The 20873-nt window shown below is 43.9% G+C and overlaps 2 protein-coding genes and 1 long non-coding RNA gene across 6 annotated transcripts; 1 reads left to right on the forward strand and 2 right to left on the reverse strand.

The window, feature by feature from the left end:
* Nucleotides 1-148: 148 nt before the first annotated feature.
* Nucleotides 149-20761, forward strand: LOC147194785 (uncharacterized). 4 transcript variants are annotated; one of them, XR_015102809.1, is made up of 5 exons: nt 149-254; nt 778-804; nt 880-2187; nt 11392-11647; nt 18686-20761. It is a non-coding gene; the product is annotated as an uncharacterized LOC147194785 (long non-coding RNA). The 4 variants fall into 4 exon arrangements; XR_015102810.1 differs by having other exon boundaries at nt 11395-11647; XR_015102811.1 differs by lacking the exon at nt 18686-20761 and adding an exon at nt 11725-11870.
* On the reverse strand, nt 1692-5578 carry LOC147194786 (leukotriene B4 receptor 1-like). The gene is made up of 5 exons (XM_086128926.1): nt 5486-5578; nt 3435-4002; nt 2651-2851; nt 2523-2566; nt 1692-2161 (listed from the first exon to the last, which is right to left on the reverse strand). The coding sequence occupies exons 2-5, from the start codon at nt 3999-4001 to the stop codon at nt 1915-1917; spliced, it is 1059 nt and encodes a 352-aa protein (XP_085985052.1). The 5' UTR covers nt 4002; nt 5486-5578; the 3' UTR covers nt 1692-1914.
* nfatc4 (nuclear factor of activated T cells 4) lies at nt 6800-15253 on the reverse strand. The gene is made up of 13 exons (XM_086128925.1): nt 15121-15253; nt 11704-11876; nt 11134-11640; nt 10560-10717; nt 10258-10420; nt 9707-9807; nt 9497-9598; nt 9244-9431; nt 9031-9171; nt 8842-8897; nt 8221-8347; nt 7446-8150; nt 6800-7062 (listed from the first exon to the last, which is right to left on the reverse strand). The coding sequence occupies exons 1-13, from the start codon at nt 15251-15253 to the stop codon at nt 6992-6994; spliced, it is 2625 nt and encodes an 874-aa protein (XP_085985051.1). The 3' UTR covers nt 6800-6991.
* Nucleotides 20762-20873: the final 112 nt, after the last annotated feature.

Below are 20873 nucleotides of genomic sequence, written 5' to 3' on the forward strand. Positions count from 1 at the left end.
TTATTATTATTATTATTAATAGTAGTATTAAAAAATTTATTACATCCGACGGAAGTACGCCACTCCAACCCAGGAAGTCTTTTTCGTCCCCGTCCCCGTCCCCCCCCTCCCGCGTGTGGGCGGCAGCAGGAGTCACGTGACGCTGATAACCACATAAAAGGAGCCGTCACTGGCCCGTCGATCCCTCTCCTCCTTGTTTGGTCGCAGTTGTGGACAACTGTTGGGTTGGCCGAATTGTCAACACTTTTCACACGGTATGTCCAAGTTTTACTCTCTTTCTTCGAATAGCCGTTTATTGTTCGTTGTTCACTTGTGGTGCGCTTAATGAGTTATTTCCGTGTTGAATTGTTGGCGAGCTTCCTGCCTTGGCAGCTCACCTCGTGGTTCTTGTGCCACTCCTAACAAGATGGCAGCTTAAGCTCAAGTGATGCATTTCAACTTTTGACTGTACGTTTCGAGTTGTGAAACGGCTCCTTAGTGAAGTCTTGGAGCGTGGGGTACAGTGCCGCTCATTTTATCCAGCGCAGTTTTTGTAAGGCGCCACCTGCTCTAGCGCTCGTTTGGATCCTCGTCAAACAAAATGTCGTCTTTTTAACCCGTGGGTCAAGCCTTCAATGATGAGTTGCATGTGAGTCCGTGTTTCAGCTGAGTCTGATGATTATTTTTCACTGCACTGACGTGTTTGACCCCACACCACGTGGAGAGGTGTGGTGCTCGTTTTTAAATGATTGGTTGAACCGTTTCTAATGCAAAGAAAAATCCATTCTTTATTTATAGGTTCTCTGCAGTGACCTTGATACCAAGGTGGGTCTCGAACTGCCCATCGCACACTATTATTCACGTATGGATCTACATTGCAGCTTTTTTTTTTCTTTTTAGGTGATGTTCCGGAGATGTATTCTGCTGCCTCAGAACGTTGAGTAGAGTTTAAATACAATTTGAAAGTTTCAGTGCCACCTACAGTGATGACATTTAGTCAACACCTCAAGAGTTTTACAAATACTACCTTAACAAGTGTAATTGTGTGGCAGTAGATGCTATACACTGAAAAGATGGGGGGGGGGGGGAGAAGTGAAATGAGGCACTCATAAATTATGGACTATTGCATGTTTTGGGGTGAAGGTGTTTTTAAAAGTCTAAATTGACTTTCTTGAGATTAGAACTTTAATTTTGTAACCTCCCCCACTTTTCACTGTTCATCTCGTGTACCAAGACATTAATATGAAATGTGTGAAAGTGACAATTTCCTTTTGACAGGTGGTAAGTTTAGGGTGAATGTGGCATTCCTCACCCCAATGTTTCCCCACAATCATGCATAGTCTTGTCCAATCTGACTGGAGTTTTGTGTACACACCTCAAACGTGTCTAATAAAATTATTTTGTTTAAATGTGTGTAGTTTGATTTGTGAACTGTTGCACATGACTGTCCCAGTCAGGCTGTCTGTTGAAAAATGGTTACTTGAAAAGCATATTGAAGAATGTTGACAGAATGTCACCGTGTTATTGGGTACAGTGGTACACTACCTGAGAGAAGTGTTGAAACTCTAAAACGGCTGTTACAAACAAAACATTTCTGCTTCCAGTGTCATGCATCCTGTCACAATGTCAATTACAAATAGGATTAGATGCATTTCATCAAACAGCATTTTTGGTTAACTTGAACCAAATATCTACAATTCTATAAACTGGAATGAATTTATATTACTTTATTTCTAATTGTGTATATTAACTGGAGTATTTATTTCAAGCAATTAAGTGAAGTCTGGTAATTTCCCTCGGTATGCCCCAGGATCTCACGTGACAAGTTGTAAATGACTGAATAAAATAGTTTGGTTATTGTTACAAAAGTCTGCATGTTCCACATGCGTTATTTGTGTGCTCTCCTTTCAAGCACGTCAGTTCCTTCGGCGCTCGTCATTGTCCATTTTGTGCCGACGACGAGGCTGCGCCGGAGTCCACGTTGCTGAGCGTCACGTCCTTGTTCCGCTTGGTCCCTGTCTGGTCCAGTGACGTCCCCTCGAAGAGACGCGCCATGAAGCCCAAGCCGTTCTTCTTGATGTACGATTTGCCAGCGAAGGTGTACAGGACGGGGTTGGCGCAGCTGCTGATGAAGGCCAGGGCTGACGTCACGGCACGACTCGTCTGGTAGATGTGCTCCAGACTACGGGGAGGGTCATGAGGTCAAAGGTAAGCGACGTACTTGGTTGGAAGCTAACATGCTCAGGAAAGGAGTATCCCAATCTGAGATGTTGACTGCAAATTGTATTCAAGGTTCAAATTAGGTTTGATTTAAAGGAAAAAAAAGATATGTATATACAGTATATGTATGTTTTGAGGGTCAGGTTAGCTGAGACAAGTTTGTCCAAGACAAATTGAGAAAATGTTTTATAAAACATGTAAGGTATGTTTGTGGAGAACTTTGTTCGCAAAAATCATGCTTTCGATTCCTTCGCTCAAACCAACAGAACCGATTTGCTATACGGTTTCACGCAGTCACATTTTTTGGGTTTGTTTCAACTCACATTTCTCGTATGCGTGATCCCTCCGAGTACCATTCAGCTGCCACCTAGGACCAGACCAAAACAGTATTTGTTGAAAAGAATGCACCATTAAGCTTTGAAGATCGTGATGTAAAAGCTATTGGGCAAACCTGTATCATGTTGATGACGTGGTACGGCAACCAGAAGAGACAGAACATCACCACAATGGCCAGGATAAGCTTTTCGCTGCGGACCTTCCGGCGGAACTTGGTCTGCCTTAGGCGCTTTAGAATGAGCACGTAGCAAGTGATGATGATGGCGTAAGGCAGGACGAAGCCCACCACTGTCTCTAAGGAGTACTGGAACCTCACCTGCACATAGTGATCATTTTTTTTAATGCCATAGATCTGATCGTATGTTTGACGGGATTGGTTTTCATACACATCACAAAAGTACGGCCACTGTATGTTTATCATTGGCCCGCCGCATATTCTAATAAACTAAATTGGCCTGCGTCACCGGATTAGAGTGTCAAATTTTTGAAAAAGCTCCGGCCTCCCTGTGTGGAGTTTGCATTTTCTCTCCGGGTCTGCGTGGGTTTTCTCTGGGTACTCCGGATTCCTCCCACATTCCAAAAACATGCATGACAGGCTGATTGAACACTCTAAATTGTCCCTAGGTGTGAGTGTGAGCGCGCATGGTTGTTTGTCTGTGTGCCCTGCGATTGGCTGGCAACCGGTTCAGGGTCTTCCCCCCGCCTACTGCCTGAAGACTGCTGGGATAGGCTCCTCCACCCTTGTGAGAATAAAGCGGAACGGACGGTGGATGGATGTTCATTGAAGATAAAATTGCCTTCCATATTAAAAATCGAAGATAAAATCTTATCTGTTCTGCCCGTCGGGAACGTCACAAAAAAAACATCGACCATTTTCAACTTTGGCTATGGGTGCTTACGTAACGAGGCAGCGTGTGGTTGGGCACGCACACGTGTCGCGTCTTGTTCCGGTCGTCTTTGTCTTCCCGTACATCTCGGAACACCAGGGAGGGCAACGCGGTGATGGCCACCAACAGCCACATGCCCAGAATGACGCGGCGCACCAGCTTCCTGCTAAGCCTGGCCGCTGTCTTGCGGGGCAGCACTACCACCACCAGCCGGTGCACGCTCATCAGCGTGATGAGGAAGATGGAGGCGTACATGTTGACATTGCAGAGGTAGAAGAGGCCCTTGCACATGGCCGTGCCGAAAACCCACGTCTGCTTGGCCAGGTAGACTATGAAGAAGATGGTGAGGGCCATGAGGAAGCCGTCGGCGCACGCCAGGTTGAGGATGAGCAGCGTGGTGACAGAGCGGCGGCGGGCGCGAGCGAGGATGCTCCACACGATGAAGAGGTTGCCGGGCACCCCCAGCAGGAAGACCAGACTCAAGATGAGGGCACCCACCGTGGTGGTGTAGTCATTGCTCACCACGCTGTCATCTTCGGGATTGTTGTTGCGCGCGATGACATCGCTCAGATTGTTCATGCTGGACGGAGAGGAAAAGAGCATGGAGGTGGCCTTATTTTTGTGAATGAAAATCGATTTCACAGCAAGGAGGTTCTTGACTAGTACCTGTCTTGGTTCTTGACGTTTGTGATTCTCTTTTCAACTTTGTTCTTGACTTTTTTGATGTGCAGGCTCCTGACTTGATTTTTGTTATGTGTTTTGTTTATTTTAGATTGTTTTTGGGACTGGTTCTTCACTCTGCTCATTTCATGTGGCTTTTGTTGTGGTTTTTGACTTGGTTCTTAAAATGGTTGTTGACATGGTTCAAGGCTGATTTTAAATTTTTTTTTTTTTTACTTGATTTTTGACTTTTGTGTGTGTGTGTGTTTTTGACAGAGCTGGAACATATTGGTTCCTCCTGCTGTTAACTTGGTTTTGACCGTTTCAGTTTTTGACTTGATTTGTGATTGGGGTTTTTTTTTTTTGTTTTGTTTTTTGCTGGTCATTGACTTGGTTTTTAATTGGTACTCACCAATAAAGTGGTTCTCTTTGAGGTTCTTGGCTATGTCATTTTTTTCCCCCTTTGGTTCTTTGCATAGTTTTCACTTGATTCTTGGCTGCGTCACAACTTTGTTCTGGATTTTTTGGGGGGGAGATGTGTTGTTCCGAGCAGGTTTTAGGCATCGTTTTGACAGTGTAATTACTGATGTGGTCCTTCACTTTATTTTATTTCTTTAAATACAGTTTCTTCCCTTGGTTTTTAAGTTGTCTTGACCCGGAGAGCTGTGCTTTACCAAGCACTATTCTACTTTTATCATAACTAGCGTGATTAGAGATTTTCTCTTATTTTACATAAACCACCAGCCTGACGTTGTCTCACAAATATTCACGCAAGGATCTGAAGCCAACAGCTTTCACTCTGCATGCTAAAACACGCAGGCCCGAAAATTTCACTTAAAACAACGCCTGTTGCTACATTGACTGCATTTCACCTCCGGTGAGGCTTTAAAATGCAAATAGTAAATTTGGGGTCACAGTAGATTAAGAGAGTTTTTGGAAATCACACAAAGTCTAAAAACAGTCATGTGAAGATCAAAACCAAACTTTGTCAACAGGACAAAGTGAAAATATGTACGCATAATTTTTTTCAATAAAAAACTATTATAATATAGATTCTAATAATTGATAACTAGCATATTTACTTATTGCAACAAATCTAAGTAAAAATCGCCTTTGTAATAATACGTGTCTGCTCACCTGGTTATATCTGATCATGTACTGTATAACAGCTTCAAGCTTTCCTTTTTTAGGAAGGTGTGAGATAATAGCTCGTCTTCCTTTCAGAAAAAGTACTTATAATGACCAACCCATTACAAAAATAATTATTTTCCTCTGCTTTATCAATACCAATCCCCCCAAAATGGCCGTCATTTATGGTCAGGTAAACTGAAATGAAAAGCTAGTCAGAGAAGCCGGCACCGTTGACAGAGATCCGAACGGAACATATGTTGAGAATCACTGACCTTTCCAGGATGCAAATTGTCCAAATGAAAATATTCCACTTGTCCTGCTCCGTGCTCTGTCTGTTGCCTTGAGTGACTTACCGTGTCACGGCGGTCCATCCTAACGTGAATCACACCCTACACTTGCGCGCACACACATGCTGTGACATGCACACAGGCGTGTGCACTTCCCTTTTCCTATGAAAATTTTAACTTTTTATTCATTGAAGTGTTGTTCTCGTTCAGTGAATCGAGCCATTGTATGACCGAGGCCCTTATATATATGGTGATGTTGAAAGTACAATTTATAAGCGTCCAACTGGTGTGGTGGCGACGTCATCCAAATTTGTAAATTTGATGGCGCTGTATTCCATCACTCACCAAGAGAAACGCAATCGTATACCCATCACGATATTTGTATGAAAACATTTCGAGACAAGAAATATCAAACAATTAAATGAAAAACATGAATTCAGATATTTGCATTGTTTTTAATCTGTCTTCCGTTATTCGCTGCAAAATTCTTCTATTTGTGTTTTTGTGCTCATCCTTAAACGCCCTAAAATGCCCCAAGATTGTGTATATACAATAATACAAAAGTAGCACTGTACAACTCCAAGTATCTATGTTCAAGTGATACATAAACACACTAAACAGGAGGTCCTCCATTTACAGCAAAGTTCCAGTCGTACGGCGGCAACGTACTTACACGTTGGTGCGTCTTCCACGGCAGTAACGCAAAATAAAATCACCCCACAAAACTCCCTCAGTAGCGCCTTCTGGAATATGGTGAAAATGTGTGTCTATCATGAAAGATTGTATGAAAAAGTCTCAAGAAACCAGGCTCGAAATTAAACAGGAAGCCAGACATTTTGGTTTGAAGCAGCCACTTTTGGTTGAATTCCAGGGCTGTGACAAACCCCCACTTGGGAATTGTCCTAGATGAGCCCAACAGGAAGTATGTAAAGTTTGTTCATTTTGAGGACACGCCGTTCAAAAGACAGTCAGTCATTTGCTACTACTTCCATGAGTATTAAGTGGATGATTCTTTTTTCTTTTTTTTTTTAAAGGGTATCATATTCCTGATGACATCTATACGTGCGTTACGTACACTAGTGTGACACATTGAAATTTTACTGCCTGAAGGGAACAAATGTGCTCACTTAGCTTCCAGTTGCACATTGCCCCCCCTCCCTCCCACACACACACTCACAAACTATTACATAATAGTGAGCACATTAAGCACACATTCACCTGTTGGAACATGCCTGGAATTTAGCTTTTTCCTTAGGTAGCCACAATACTGTAATTTTGAATCAAAACGTAAACTCCGCGTTGTTTCTTAGATAATTTATTTGCCAAAAACATTGCTTTCCTTTCATGTGCGTGTGTGTGTGTGTACATATGTATATCTGTATATTCACATAAGAAATATATTCCTGGCAATGAAACAGGTTGAAGTGGAGCAGGACGTCGTGGTATATAGCGAGTGCGTAGTGAAAGGAATGATGCTGAACGACGACCTCATCAGTGTGGCTCCTCGTCCGTGTGTAAGGCGTCCTGGTAAGACTGCAAGTCCTGCCCGATGTACTCCGACACTGTAGATCAAGAATGACAACAAAAAAAAGTGGTCATGAATTGATGTCACGTTGTAGTTCGTAAAATGTCTTACAAAGGACGAGTGGGCCAGACTAAAACTGAGATTGAATTTGAGAACAAAGATTATTTTGTCTGGGTAAATGCCTGTTTGACTGTTATTCTCTCTGGTGCATCAATTTTGTAAAAACTATGTGAAAGGTGCTCCTGTCACTAAAATAATCAAATATATTTAGCTGGCATGAATAATTTAGTGTCTCTCAGTCTATTTACTCAACTCAACTGTATTTATAGAGCACTTTCCAACAGCCATCGCTGCATACAAAGTGTTGTACATTGAGCAATTTAACATGTACAATATTTAGTTTAAAAAGCTCTCAATTACCTTCCTCAAATGTGATGGGATGCATGGTGACGGAGCTGGTGAACTCCAGAGCACCCTCCTGAATCTTGGCATCTTTCTCGTCCTTGTGACCCATCCCCAGAGCCCTTCCTGAGTGGTCCCAGCTGTCATAATGGGAGTACGGCACTGAACACAGGTCCTGATAGGCGCTCTGGTTGGTTGGAGGCGAGGGACACATCTCCTGAGAGTAAGCAGAGTACTGCGGGTATGGTGGGGTGGGAACAGGAGGCAGAGGGGATGAGGAGATTGGGCTGCCGGCCGGGTAAGGGCTCAGAGAGGAAGAGTGGGAGGGAGAGGGTGAGGATGATAGGTAAGGCGAGTCTAGCCAGGGGGAAGGAGACGGTGGCTGTTGACCACGGAGGTACAATGGCGGGAGGAGCTCAGTGAAACCCAGCTCCAGGTTCTCAAAACTGGGATGAGGTTCAGACATGTTGGGGCCAATCCCACCTGGCTCCTCCGTCGCAGTGTCGGCGCCGTATTCCTCCTGGTAAACCAGGCTGGTACATGGAGGCGAGTAGGTGGGTGGGTAGGGGGACAGGTTAAAGCACAGGCCTGTCTGCTCTTCGGCCGCTGGGTTGCACCTCACGTTCATTCTGGACTGACCCCCAACCGAAGAACACACCCCCCCTGCATCCAGAGGCAGTGCGTGAGGCAGGGACAGGAGTGGGTCCTCTTCCTTGAACATGACTGCAGGAAAAACAACAATGATAATTGACGCACCTGTACTACAGTAACATTTCATCATGTTGATACTGACTGGGGACATATTTAAAGCAATGAGTGCTGCTCCTTTTCCTCTTGCCGTTGGAGACGTAAAGACTGACTGACACCGGACGAGTGACGGACAGGTCGCAGTAGGGCGGCACCCTCATGCGAAGCAAACACTAAAGGAAGAAACAACATGTTGAAACAAGTGAAATGAGAATTCATCTAACCTTCCACTTATCAAGGGTTGGTCGTAGAGGCGGCCGCCTCGGCATAGAAACTCAGACTACCTCTCCCAAACCACTTCATCCAGGTCTATCGGGGGAATTGCAATGGCTTTCCTAGGCTGACAAAAAGACAGTGGCTCTAGCGGGTAACTCTGGGTCTTGCGTCCACCCCGTGGGGCGTGCCCAAAACACCTCACCAGGGAGGTGTCCTGGAGGCATCCAACCAGATGCCCAAGCCACTGCATCTTCCTCCCCTCAATGTGAAGGAGCAGCAGCTCTACTCTGAGCCTCTCTCGGGTGAGTAACCTTTTCACCCAAAAGGAGAGGCCGGACACCCTGCAGAGTAAACTTATTCATGCCTGCATCCATGATTTTGTTCTTTTGGTCACTACCCACAGTTTAACATACAGGTGAGGTGAATGAAGGGTAACCTCCACAAGATCTACCTCGTTGCTGTTGTCACGGTCCACGTGGGCTTCCTCTTCCCACTGAAGTTTACCATCTGATATTTTGGAAGACAGAGCAGGAACAAAATCTTACCAGTTAGCCTAAAATAATTGTCAATCGAACAGATGGAAAACTTTTAATCATTCAGTGGGATACTAAAAAAAACAATGGAAACGATGACTGCTCACCCGTGCCTCTCTCCATGAAAACAACTCGAGAGAGAGCCATGAAGTTGGTGCCGCTCAACAGGAGCTCCTCGCCGCCCTCTACTGAACAGGAAGTGAAGCTGACTGACTCGATGACAGGCAGCTCCTGTGCTGACCGCTGGGCTGCGGCGGACACAATACAAAATCAGGCTTATGTGTTTCACCTCTGGCAGTCACCTGGGAGCGACCACTCACAGCATTCGATGGGCAGCGAGGCCACCTGCAGGGCCAAGACCCGACTAGGTGGGACAGCAGGGGGTGCCAGAGGGAGGTGGGTGCGGAAGACCAAGCGGACACGTGTGTTCTTCCTTCCGACATCTGTTTCGCCCTTCCTCAATTCAATGTCCGAGTTCCTCAGCTTGAGAATCCCGGCGCAGTCGATGCTGCAGTGTTTAATGACGTGACTGTCAGCCACATCATCTTTCAAACAGAATCTTGGTCTACTTACAGTGCAGTCATGTGGTTCTCAGGGTTAAGGGGGATGTCTAGTACTTTTGTTCCCGCCAGGATATTCTCATGACTGGTTGTGCCCACCATTTTTCCTGTCACCCTGAAAGAAGGAAAAAAAACCTTTGAAGGAATTAACCAATGCCCATTCCTGTTCTGGACATCTCTATTTAGTTTTTGGTTATCTCCAAATCAGAAGACTTTGGAGTACCTGTGTATCTGATAGAAGGGGTGTGGCCTGATGGAGCGATCGTCTGCGGTTCCCACAAAAACCTGGAGAGAAAGTGGTTTCCTCTCATTGTATCCGAACAACTGCAGAGAGAGACAAGGTGAGAAATTAGGCCAAAACTAAGATGAGATGAGCTGATGATTCACATATGTGCTGAAAACTGTCCCAATTTTTGGGGTGTCTGTATTGGTGCATGGTGTCCAGAGGAAAAGCCCTGAAAAAAAAATGACTGTACTTTGAGCCCCATTTTTATAATGTCAATGGGTGTGGGTGGGTTAATAACAACATGATTAAAGTTAGTTTGTCCAATTGTTTCATTTCAGAAGTGTGTATCAAATTGGAAGCCCTTTGCATTTATCAGTACTCAAGAAGTACAGTTGCTCTTAGTCTCAAAAAGGTTGGTCACCTCTACTCTAGAGGGAGACAAAGTCAAAGTTTACAACGCTGCTTCAATCCACAATAGGCCCTTTCAGTCATCAACCATTATTATCATTTCCACTTTGCCCTCCTTAAGGCGCCCCTCGTAATGTCACCTTGACAACCGGATGCCCGGTCGGAGTGGCCTTGACAGCTCCTCTGCTTCCCTCAGTTTCATAGTGGGCTCGGTGGTGTGGCCGTGGTTGTACCTCGATGCGCAGTTCGTACTGGTCAAATTGGGACGGTAGGGGCCAGTCGAGTGGTGGCAGGGCATTGGACCTGCATGCATTATAGTGTACACTGGTAAAGTCGCCTCAGATCTCGGATTCCGACACCCCTTAAGGCGTCTTCATCTTAAACTGTGGTTTCAGTGAAATATGGCCCCCAGGTGAAGGGGTTTCCCTTGACGATTACCTACCTGAAGAGAGGACTGTGGGCATTAGCTCGGGTCCGTCCCCAGGCCAGAGCAGGGGGCACCGAGAGATAGTCCATACTCATTGAGGGGGGCTCTCTCCTAGTCTGCAGGGTCTCTGTCTGCTGTTGCCCAGGGGCCTGTTCCTGATCCCTTGGAGACAACTGTTGGGAATAAGAAGTTGTAATGAGGAGTCTCCCTGGCGGAATCAAAAGGCATTTGGGATTATTGTTCTAAAACACAGATGGTGTGCCCCCCACATTTAGGTTTCAGGTGAGAAGGATGCCTTGAGGGTTATTAAAGAAATCAGAGGGTTTAAGGGTTGAGTTCAGTACAGGGTTTGGGTTGGTATTGGGTTAATTAGGAGTTAAATAGGTAAAAGGTTTTGGGTTCTGATTGGGTTCGTGACAAGGGTTAGGGTTTTAAAATCAGTGTTTAGGGCTGCGGTAGGCCAAGGGTTTTGATTTGTGGTAGGGGTAAAGTTTAGGGTTCAGGACTGGCATAGTTTTGACATAGTTAGGGTTGAACTGGGGTTAGGGTAAGAATATCTACATTTATTTAATCGTGTGGCCAGTAGTACCTGCTCCATAGATGTCTTCCTCGTTTTCTGTGGAACACTGAGCTCACAGCTGCCAGGCAAAGCTTGTGACAGAAGACTGTAGTCTCCCCCCTCCAGGACGCCCCCCTGCAGCTCCTCGGAGTAACTCCCCCTACGAGATGAGCAAGGGGATGCGAGGGGCGAGTTCCTCCGCTTCTTTCTGCCCGGCGAAGTCGACCGGGAGGACGGCGAGAGCTCGAATTCGAGCGTGGCCTCACTGAGCTCCTCTTCTTCTACCAGCAGAGAGTCGCAACTGGAGGCCGGACTCAGCCAGCCGCGGGACGAGGGGCTGGAGGCAGGGCTGGGGCTGAGTGAGCCGGGCCGCCTTTCTCGGTAGGCGAAGGGGTCCAGCAGAGGAAGATAGAGGCGCTCGGGGTCCCATCGACTGCTGCTGTCTATGTCCCAGGAGAGAGCGGGTGCTGGCTCATCTTCAGGCGAGATGGTGGTGATCTGGATGCTGGGACACTCCACCACGCGGGACTCTGAAACCTGACAGGTAATGTCTTTCACTTGTTCGTTTTGATGTCTTGAACTTTTGCTAAGTTTTCATACCTGAACGGAGCGTGCCGGTAGGCTCTCATAGGTCCCGCTGAATTCTCTGGCCGGGGCCCTCCGTGGAGGCGGGGAATGCATCCCGGCCCGCTGATTGCCCAAAGGTGGCGGGCTGGGGATGCTGACTGGGGAGCGCTCCTCCGCATGAGAGGTGGCACAGTGGCCGTCTGTAACTGATTATTGAAGAGGGACATCAGAAAGCTCAGTACGAATTGCATAGAAATAGGGAACATTTTTTATGGATAAAATAAGAATTTAAAGAGCTTTTTGTGTTCATTTTGTGCAGGGATGGTTATGGTATGTCTATATTTTCCCCCCATGTTCAACGAGACTGTAACGACTGCTTTCAGCAATGTCCCACATGAGAAAGCCTCATTATATGTCCATTGAATGTTGTAAACATCATTCTGTGGCAAGTGTATCCTCTTCCATCATCATTAGCCATGCATCAATTTGACTTGGTTTGCTGGAAGCTAATTGTTGCCATGTGAGCAACTCACGCAATGTTAGCATCTTTAGCAAGGCCTATTCAGTTTAATTGTGCATTTTATACATTTTAAAGCCATCCGTGACCAAGTGTTCACGTATTAGCCAAAGAATATGGTAGAAAACAAAACACAGGTAGATATGCATCATTTTGAGACAGTGTAATTGTGCTGCAGTGACAATGGGCTGAAGTTACCATGCTCATCAACTAACGGCTAACTTCCCTCAGTTTAAAGTAAATGTTTTCATGTTTTCATTTAAATTGTGCCAGTCCATAATGCTTACAAATTAGCTGAAATATCCAGCAAAATTTGAAATAAGAGGACATTTTTTGGCGCTGTATTCATGTGTTGAAATAGCGTGTTAACCAAATAGCCGCGGTCAATTTAGTTCATAAGGATCACCGATCAGTGCTCAATTAGCATGCCAACAGTTAACTAATGTCACGTTATCTATCTACTTGTATCTATCTCTACAAAGAAAAAAAATGTAGATCAAAACAAAATGTTTTCCCTACTTTGAAACCTTTTCAAATGTTTGCACTAGCGTGTTGCTTAAATTAGCACCTACTGTATCTAGCCTTCGGAAGGAATTTTAGAAAATGTTTGTACAACTGACATCTCTGGTTTAATATCATTTTTGGAAAGTATACCTCTGATCATTTTGAGGCAAACACAGAGCACCCAATTTGCTTATCTTAGCATGTATGTTTCGATGTAAACACAGCATCTCGCATCCGTTATCAATTCAACTGCTTTGCCAAAAAAATGAACAAGAGGTGAAAAATAAATTGTTCCCTTCCCTACTCCCACCCTTTCACTTAAGTGTATATCCATTGAATGGAAATCATTAAATACTTCAAAAAAGACCCAAACTGCCTGCCCATGTCAAATGTAAGTTTATCAGATAAGCATAAATGTCCATAATAAGACCTTCTCATAATCCCACATAGTCATATGGAAAGCATTTATTCAATAGCCGCTACACGCACACACACACAAACACAGAGCACCTTTTTTGGGGGGGGGGGGGGTTCTAGAAATGTTAAAATGTACATTTCACTTGCACGACACTACCGCTAATTGTCTTCTGCTAATGGTGATTAATCACACCATGACTTTGTCTTTTTGATTTGCTTTCTTTTTTCTTTTCTTTTTTTTCCAACTCAATTAAGGTGGGGAAAAAGAAAAATGTTTCCTGGCAATAAAAATATTTCCAAGTCATTAAAGCTGCTGCACTACTGGAATGCTGCAGGTTAAAAAAACACGTTTTTGGTTTTTTTTTTAAAGCACAAAACATGTGACACTTATACCAGCGCTTCTAAAGTGTTTGGGCCAGCAGAGAAGGTCTTGAAGACACTAACTGCTCGCCACTGCTTTAAAGTAAACAGATTAAAGGCATGTCTATTCATTTTGATGCGAAAAGATGATTTAAGTCTTTTAACAAGCATTGTCACACAATGAATCAGACTCCTACCTCGAGTAGAGCTGGGCAATATGACAATACCTGGATATATTGCCAAGACAATAGATAACAGTTTATCGCGTCACCTGCCTGGGGCAAAACTTTCGATCATCAATCTTATGCCGTACCCTATGCTACCAGCTGGAAAACTGAACAGCGATGCAGGGAAGTGATTCGCAATACATAGTCACCGTACCTGACAAACATTGGGTGCAAAATGAAATCTAAGAGTCATTGAGGATTAATAAATAATGAGGAGGGTGAATGAAAATAACAAATACTACTTTGTTGGCAAAGAATAAACTAACAACAACAAAACCATAATTATGAATAGCTATTTACAAAAAAAAACACCCTCGCCGGAGGCTGGGTGCACACACCTTCAAACTATGCGAGCATTGCAGGTTTTATTTTGTGCCTCATCAAAACACAAACACATGGCGGTGGATTAGCTACACTTGTTACAAGTATCTTTCTCACGAAAGCATGACCAGAATTAAAAGTGCTTGGGTGGGTGGGTACACTTCACAGAGGTCCCACTAGAACCGCGTCAAAGTGGAACGTGTCCAACTTTGAGCGGCAAAAGAGCAGGCAAATGTAATCAATGTCTGGAGAAAACATTAATACAAAATGATGCTACACACACAGCTAAACAGGCAATGTCAATCATCAACCGATTGAAAAAATATCTATGTTGAATGCATATAATATTACAAATGTGATTTGTTTTCACAATACATTCCTGAGTTTTGATTTTGACTTTTTAGATCTGCACATGAAATGTTCGCAAAATTACATTGCAGTATAACTCAAATTTTTGTTTCATTATTTTTAATCAATTTTTGTCATTTATTCATTTTTTATGTCTATTATTTAGATTGATATCAAAATTTGTGCAAAAATATACTTTGATACTTTGCTTCTGTATAGCTTTGATAAAACAGCAACGCTGGACGCATTCCTCATTTGATTCAGGTCTGTTTAATGTCACTTCAAAATGAAGTCAGTAAAGGTAAGCAGTCATAGTCTGTTGTGCGTGCGCGAGTGTGTGTGTGTGTGTCTGTATAAATAACTGAAAATATATTGTGGTATATTTTTATCGGGATATAAAAAGGCAAATATCGTGATCGAAGATTTTTGCCATATCGCCCACTGCTAATCTCAACCACCACAGTATATATGCGTGTGTGTGCGTGCGTGTGTGTGCGTGCGTGTGTGTGTGTGTGCGTGTGCGTGTGGGGGGGGGGGGAAGGGGGTGAGCCTGTGGAGGTTCCTTCCCACATGGCAGCTATTAACTCGCACGCACGCCTGATTAGAACCACATTGAGTGCATGCACCCACACGTAAAGTCCACTGCGTGCGCACACACACACACACACACACACACACACATGCACGTATGTTCCCATGCATGTCTGACCTCCCGGGGAAGTCTTCTTTCACATACGAGAAGCGCTTGTGACTGACCCACACTGCTGCTGCTGTCAGCGGGCTCCACGGAGCCGGAACTTTCCTCCTCTGACCGCGGCGCGTCTTCCTCGAACACCAGCTTGAACTCGAACTCGCCCTCCTCCCAGCCAGAGCCCGGCGCGGCCCCCATCGGCGATGAGAATCTCCCCCCCCCCCCCCCCCCCAAAAAAAGTTGGTTTTTTTTCTGAGGAGGAAGCGGGGGGTTTCTTCTTTAAGAGCGCGTCATAATGCAAACCACCTCCACTCTTGGAAGAACTTTTCCACTCGTCCTCTTCAAACTTGATGCCTAGCTTATACTAAAGTTTTGTTTTTCTGTTCAAGTCGGTCTTTCATCCTCACGCTACACAGAGAAAGAGGAGGAGGAGGAGGAGAAGAACGAGGAGGAGGGGGGAAAAGTTGAAATATTTTTGTCGTCCTTTACCCTTAATTGCCTCTGGGTGGGTTCTGAAGCTCCGTCGCTCGGTCCCCATAGGGTCACCCTGCCTGTCAATCATCGGAACCCCCCGCCCTTTTACCCCCACTTCCCTCACATCCTCCTCCTCCTCCTCTCATCAAGTTTGTCGTGTGAGCACCAGGACCCTGAACGCATCACTCCCCCCCCACCCACCTTTTTTTGGCTGTCGTTCTTCCTTCACCGCCCCGTCTCCCTCCTCCCTTCTTTTTTCTTCTCCCCCATTCCCACTTTATGAGCCCCCTACCTCCCTCCTCTCCTCTCTTCTCCATCAGAGATCTGTTTCTCATTATCCGCTGCAGTCTGTCTGAGTCAGGAGACGAAAAACTTAAATAAACACCCCTCTCTCCGGCTTAGACCAGCTCCCAGGGCCCTCACCACTCGGGAATCATCGGGAATCACGTAGAGCTGCTTGAGGGGTCTCACTTGCCGACACACCCGAAATGCGTCATGAATGTTCTTTCTAAGAATGTTGTTAAATTTTACTTTGGTATTCCATTGTTTGCTCTAATCAATTTCAGGACTCAGTCACAAAAAACTCAAATGTTTCACAATTTTGTGTCGCTCATATCTGGTATTTGTGAATTTGGTGGCAATCAGACAAAATCTCTACAAAGAGTTTGTAGAATTGAAGGGCTGCTGAAAACTTCCAAAATGATTCAAAAACGCCTGTTTGAACTTTACCCTGAAAAATGGCCGCCTCCAATCAAAATGGCAGCACTTCTGTTTCTTTTCAGGCATAGTTTATTGAGACTTTTTTGTGGGTCTTTTCATGACAGAGAGGCTAACAAGATTGTATGCTGCTACGTCAAACTGTCTTTTCAAAAAAATTTGCAATGGAAGTTACACATCTAAAAACTAAAATGATCCTAAAATGGACATTTTTGAACCAAAATGTTAGACTTGTGACATCGTTTTCAGCATTACAGCTTGAGAGTTTTGCGAGGGGATATTGATAGAAATTGCGAATTATGTTAATATTGTCCAGCAGCTCCTCCCAAATGTACATTGTCACTAAAGTGCTTACTTCACACCAAAATGGCAGACTTTTTTGCCGTTATTCATGGTAGACAGTGCTATTAAATTTCATGTTGCGAAGTGAAAATGTCAGCAACATTTTGGTTTTTATGTCATGTGCTTTATGGCAAGTAATCAAACTTCGCTGACTTGGTCCATCCACACGCAATGATGAAAACACTGGAATTACAATGTGTTTATTTGTAATGATCTCGTATATGACGTACAACATTTTGGAGCAACTGTCAAAACCTCAAATACAAGTGTGACTGAAGGTTCGGCGGAATGGCCAAAATGACCCTAAAATTGCTGCTTCAAACCAAAATGGCAGACTTCCTGTTTACTTCTTCCTTTCATAACTTTGCTGCTGTGAATTGGGAATTTCTCCATTGCGAGACTAATAAAGGTTTTCTTATCTTATTTTCCAGCATGGTTTCTTGAGGAAATTTTGTGGGTGTCCTCTTGGAAGACGCATTTGCTAAATTCCTTTAAAACATTTGCAGAAAATGTGGTTGAGATTTGCAGTTTGTTATGAAAGCCTGTTGTGTTTTACATCATCAACATAGGGCATTCCCATTCTGCAAAAAAAAAAGAGAAGGAAATCACATTTTGTATGGGAATTAGATTAGGAGTTTATAATGTATTGGAAATAGGCCACTATTTTCTACAAAAATACTGAATTCTTGCTGCATTACCTTTCAGCAACAAAAAAGGCATCAGGTCTTGAAAGAAATCACACTAAATTCATCTGGTCATTTTCGACGAACTGGTAACGTTTCGTTCCGAAGTGTAAAGATAATCAATTGATTAGTAGATGAGCACATGTGCATCCTTATTTGAGCTTCAGGCAGGACAACATGGAAAATTTTCTGTTCCCGGGTGTGAAAATGACATTTTGCCATGAAAGAGAGCAAAAATAATAAAGTGCCTAAAATTATCTCTTGTCAGATGATGAACAGTAAAAAACTGTCCTTGAGCTGACGGAGAAGAAAACGGCTTTTCAGATGTGGTGTGAGGTTTCATAATTCATGCCAAAATGTGGATGTGCTGTTTGTCCCTCAAGGCTGATGCTTAATTTGGTTGTCATTGGAAAGTGTCGCCCCCAGGTGGTCAACCACAGGAACCCGCTCCCACTGTGATTGACACGATTCGTTGAAATAAATGTTTTAAGCCGTGCACCCCTTTCAGCAGGGACGGGGGTGCGCATTGGGAATTTCAGGAAAATGTATTACTTTTCCTGAACAGCCAGTGTATTTCCGGGGCGGCCCTGGGGGGCATCACGGATCGAGGGTGTCCAAATTCAGTCCTTGAGGGCCGCTGTCTGCATGATGTATATGTTTTCCTCCTCAAAGACATCGCGATAAGGCTTCTGCAGAGCTTGCATATGAGATTGATAAATTGTTTGATTGATTTTTGACTTGCATGCCCACTAAGGGGTGCGCACCAGTTTGGGAAAGTCGTAAAATATTTCCTGTAGGTTGGAAGGGGGGGGGGGGGGTGTTGTCTTTATGAGAAATATTTTTAGCTAAAACATCCGGTCATCTTTATAGAAAATAAATATATTTATTTATTTTTTGAGGGAAACGTTTTGTTTTTTTTAAGCTGCTTACATGGAAAAAATCATTTTAAAACATTGTGCAAGTCATCTTTAAATTGTTTTTATGAAAGTATTCTTTTTTTTAAAAAAAGAAAAAGGTCAAAGATTATTTTTTGGGGAAAGTATTCATTACAAAAAATACGGCATGTCGAGATTGAGGGAAAAATTTTCAGTCAAATTTGTTTTTGAGAAAAAAATTTAAGTGTTTTTTAATGGAAAAAAAAGACTATTCTTTTTTTAGAAAACAAATATTTAAAAGAAGTCCTTTTTAGGAGAAAAAAAGTCCCTTAATGAAAAAAAAAGTCAGAATTCTCACTGATTCATTTTTTCCTGCGTGTGAGCTCTCGTCTCTCACCAAACAAACATGTTCTCCTGAAGGTTGACCTGCTTTGCTCCATTTAAGTCGATCAATCACAATTTACCTTCATCATATTGTTTAACTGAAGTGCAATTGAGCATGGGCTGGTTCCTCACTATTTATACCTTCTTGTTGACAGAAGTCATCGCCACATGGCCCCGCCCCCTCGTCTCACTGACAGCTGTACGGTGACATCATGAACTCCACCGGCCAGTTGCTGATGGAAAGCCGGCATCACTGTGACGGGATGTTTACTTTGCGGAGCAAAAGGTCAAACTGCTGGTCGGAGAACATGACGACTGGAACAAACCAACCATTTGGAGGCTTCTGGAACACGTGACAAGACAACACCTCACCAAAAAACACCAAGTGTATCTTTCACACCTATTCACATATTCTCTGGAAAAAAAAAACCTCAATCCGCTCTCCTTATACTCATTATAGTCCGTAACAATTTGTTTGTTACTACTAAATAAATGGCTGTTTTATAGGAATTCCTACCAAATTCTCATGAGAGCAGCTCCCTGTTCGACTCAAAACAGTCTGTTACATTTTGTCGGAAATCCTACCGAATTCCCTTGAGAGCAGACCCTTTTCAACTCAAAAAAGGGCATCGCAGTCTGGAAGAAGTCCTCCTAAATTCTCATGTGAACAGACCACTATTCTACTTAGAATAGTGAATCACATTACTCATGAGGACCCATTTATTGGAAAAAAGGGGACATTATATGTTAAATTCGAGGCTGTGGCTATGCATCACCGCACATTCTCCACATGTTCAAGAGTGCACCTATACGCAGGTGTGCAAATTCCCCATTTACAGAGATTGGCACTTGATACTATTTTGCCGGTCCGTCCTCGACCCTTGGTACCCTTCCATCATCGCCCCCCTCCCCCGTTAAATAAAGCCTCGGGGGGGGGGGGGGGTACAATTAATACAGATGTGACAGCTTTTACTTTGCTCCATACATTCGCGTAGCCCTGCCGATTGCATCGAGAATGTCGACGTCGCAGCCATATTGGATGTGGCAAACTGAAGCAAATTGTGAATATGCTTCCTCCTTGGAGATTCATCATCAAGCAAGAACTCACTGGATGAATACGGAATTATTGCTTCTGATTGTATGATTTGATCCTAGCTCAGTTTTATGATATTATTTGTCGATTTTATGGCTAGTATTGCAGCCACATACAATATGGCGGATGGGCGGACATATCGACTCGGTTCAACAATTCTCTGCTACAGACAAGAAAGGAAAATGATTAATGATTTTTCTATTTATTTTATATTCCCAAAGAGTTTATAATAATAATAATAATAATAATACATTTTATTTATGAACACCTTTCAAGACACCCAAGGACACTTTACAATAACAAAAAACACAAAACTTTATGGCTGGCATGGACTCTTTAGGGACGATTAAAGGGACGGACAAAAAACCCACTTCCGTCCTTGGTTAGTTCGTCCTTTTTAAAAAGAACTTCTCGTCCTCCCTCCCCAAAATCCATCCGAGACTAAGGGACAAACCGTTCCTCCCAAGGAACGGAATGCCCATCTCTCCCCATTTAAATGGCAATGTTTATGAGGTCATGCCTTTACGTGATCGAAATCCGTTATAAGCAGCAATTTTTTTTCAGCAGCCATATGTCGCGCGTCCAGTGGCGGTTCTGGGGGGGGGGGGGCCAGCGGGGGCCAGTGCCCCTGTAGCACCGATTCTGGCCCCCCCTGTGGCCCCCCCTCCGAGCGCAGATTACGCAGTCGTGCCGAGTCGCCGACGCGAAAGGTGGAACAAAGTGCGTGATTTAACATTCTAGTCGGACCCTTTAGTGCGCTGCGCCATTTAAAAATGAGCGGGAAAATGAGAAGCAGTCCGCAGAGAAGGAAATTACCACGACACGAGTGCTATTTGCGTGTGTGTGCGCGCGCGCGTGTGTGTGTGCGCGTGCGTGTGTGTGTGTGTGTGTGTCTGTGTGTAACTTTTTTAGTCTCCCTTTTTATTTTTATTTTTATTTAACAGGATCAATATATAAGAAATTGCCTTTTAAAATTTGGATAATTATATGCATGTAAAACATCTGGCTTCAGTATATTTGCAATTTTTGTCCCCGGCAGGCTGGTACCATATCATCCCCTGGCTTGAATATACTCAACAGATGGACACGGCGTATTGTTACGCTTGCAGACATTTTAGCCCTCCCAATACTGTTTTTTTCTCATCACTGTAATGTTATGACTACAATTTCAAAGTCTGAAGAAATAAAAAGTCAAATAAGATTTCGAATCTGTCTTTTTAGCCCTGGGTTGAATGTGCCCCCCCATCAAA

The sequence above is a fragment of the Hippocampus guttulatus genome, chromosome 14 (genome assembly GCF_054856545.1).
Source record: "Hippocampus guttulatus isolate MCC_2025c chromosome 14, RoL_Hgut_1.0, whole genome shotgun sequence".
NCBI lineage: Eukaryota > Metazoa > Chordata > Actinopteri > Syngnathiformes > Syngnathidae > Hippocampus > Hippocampus guttulatus.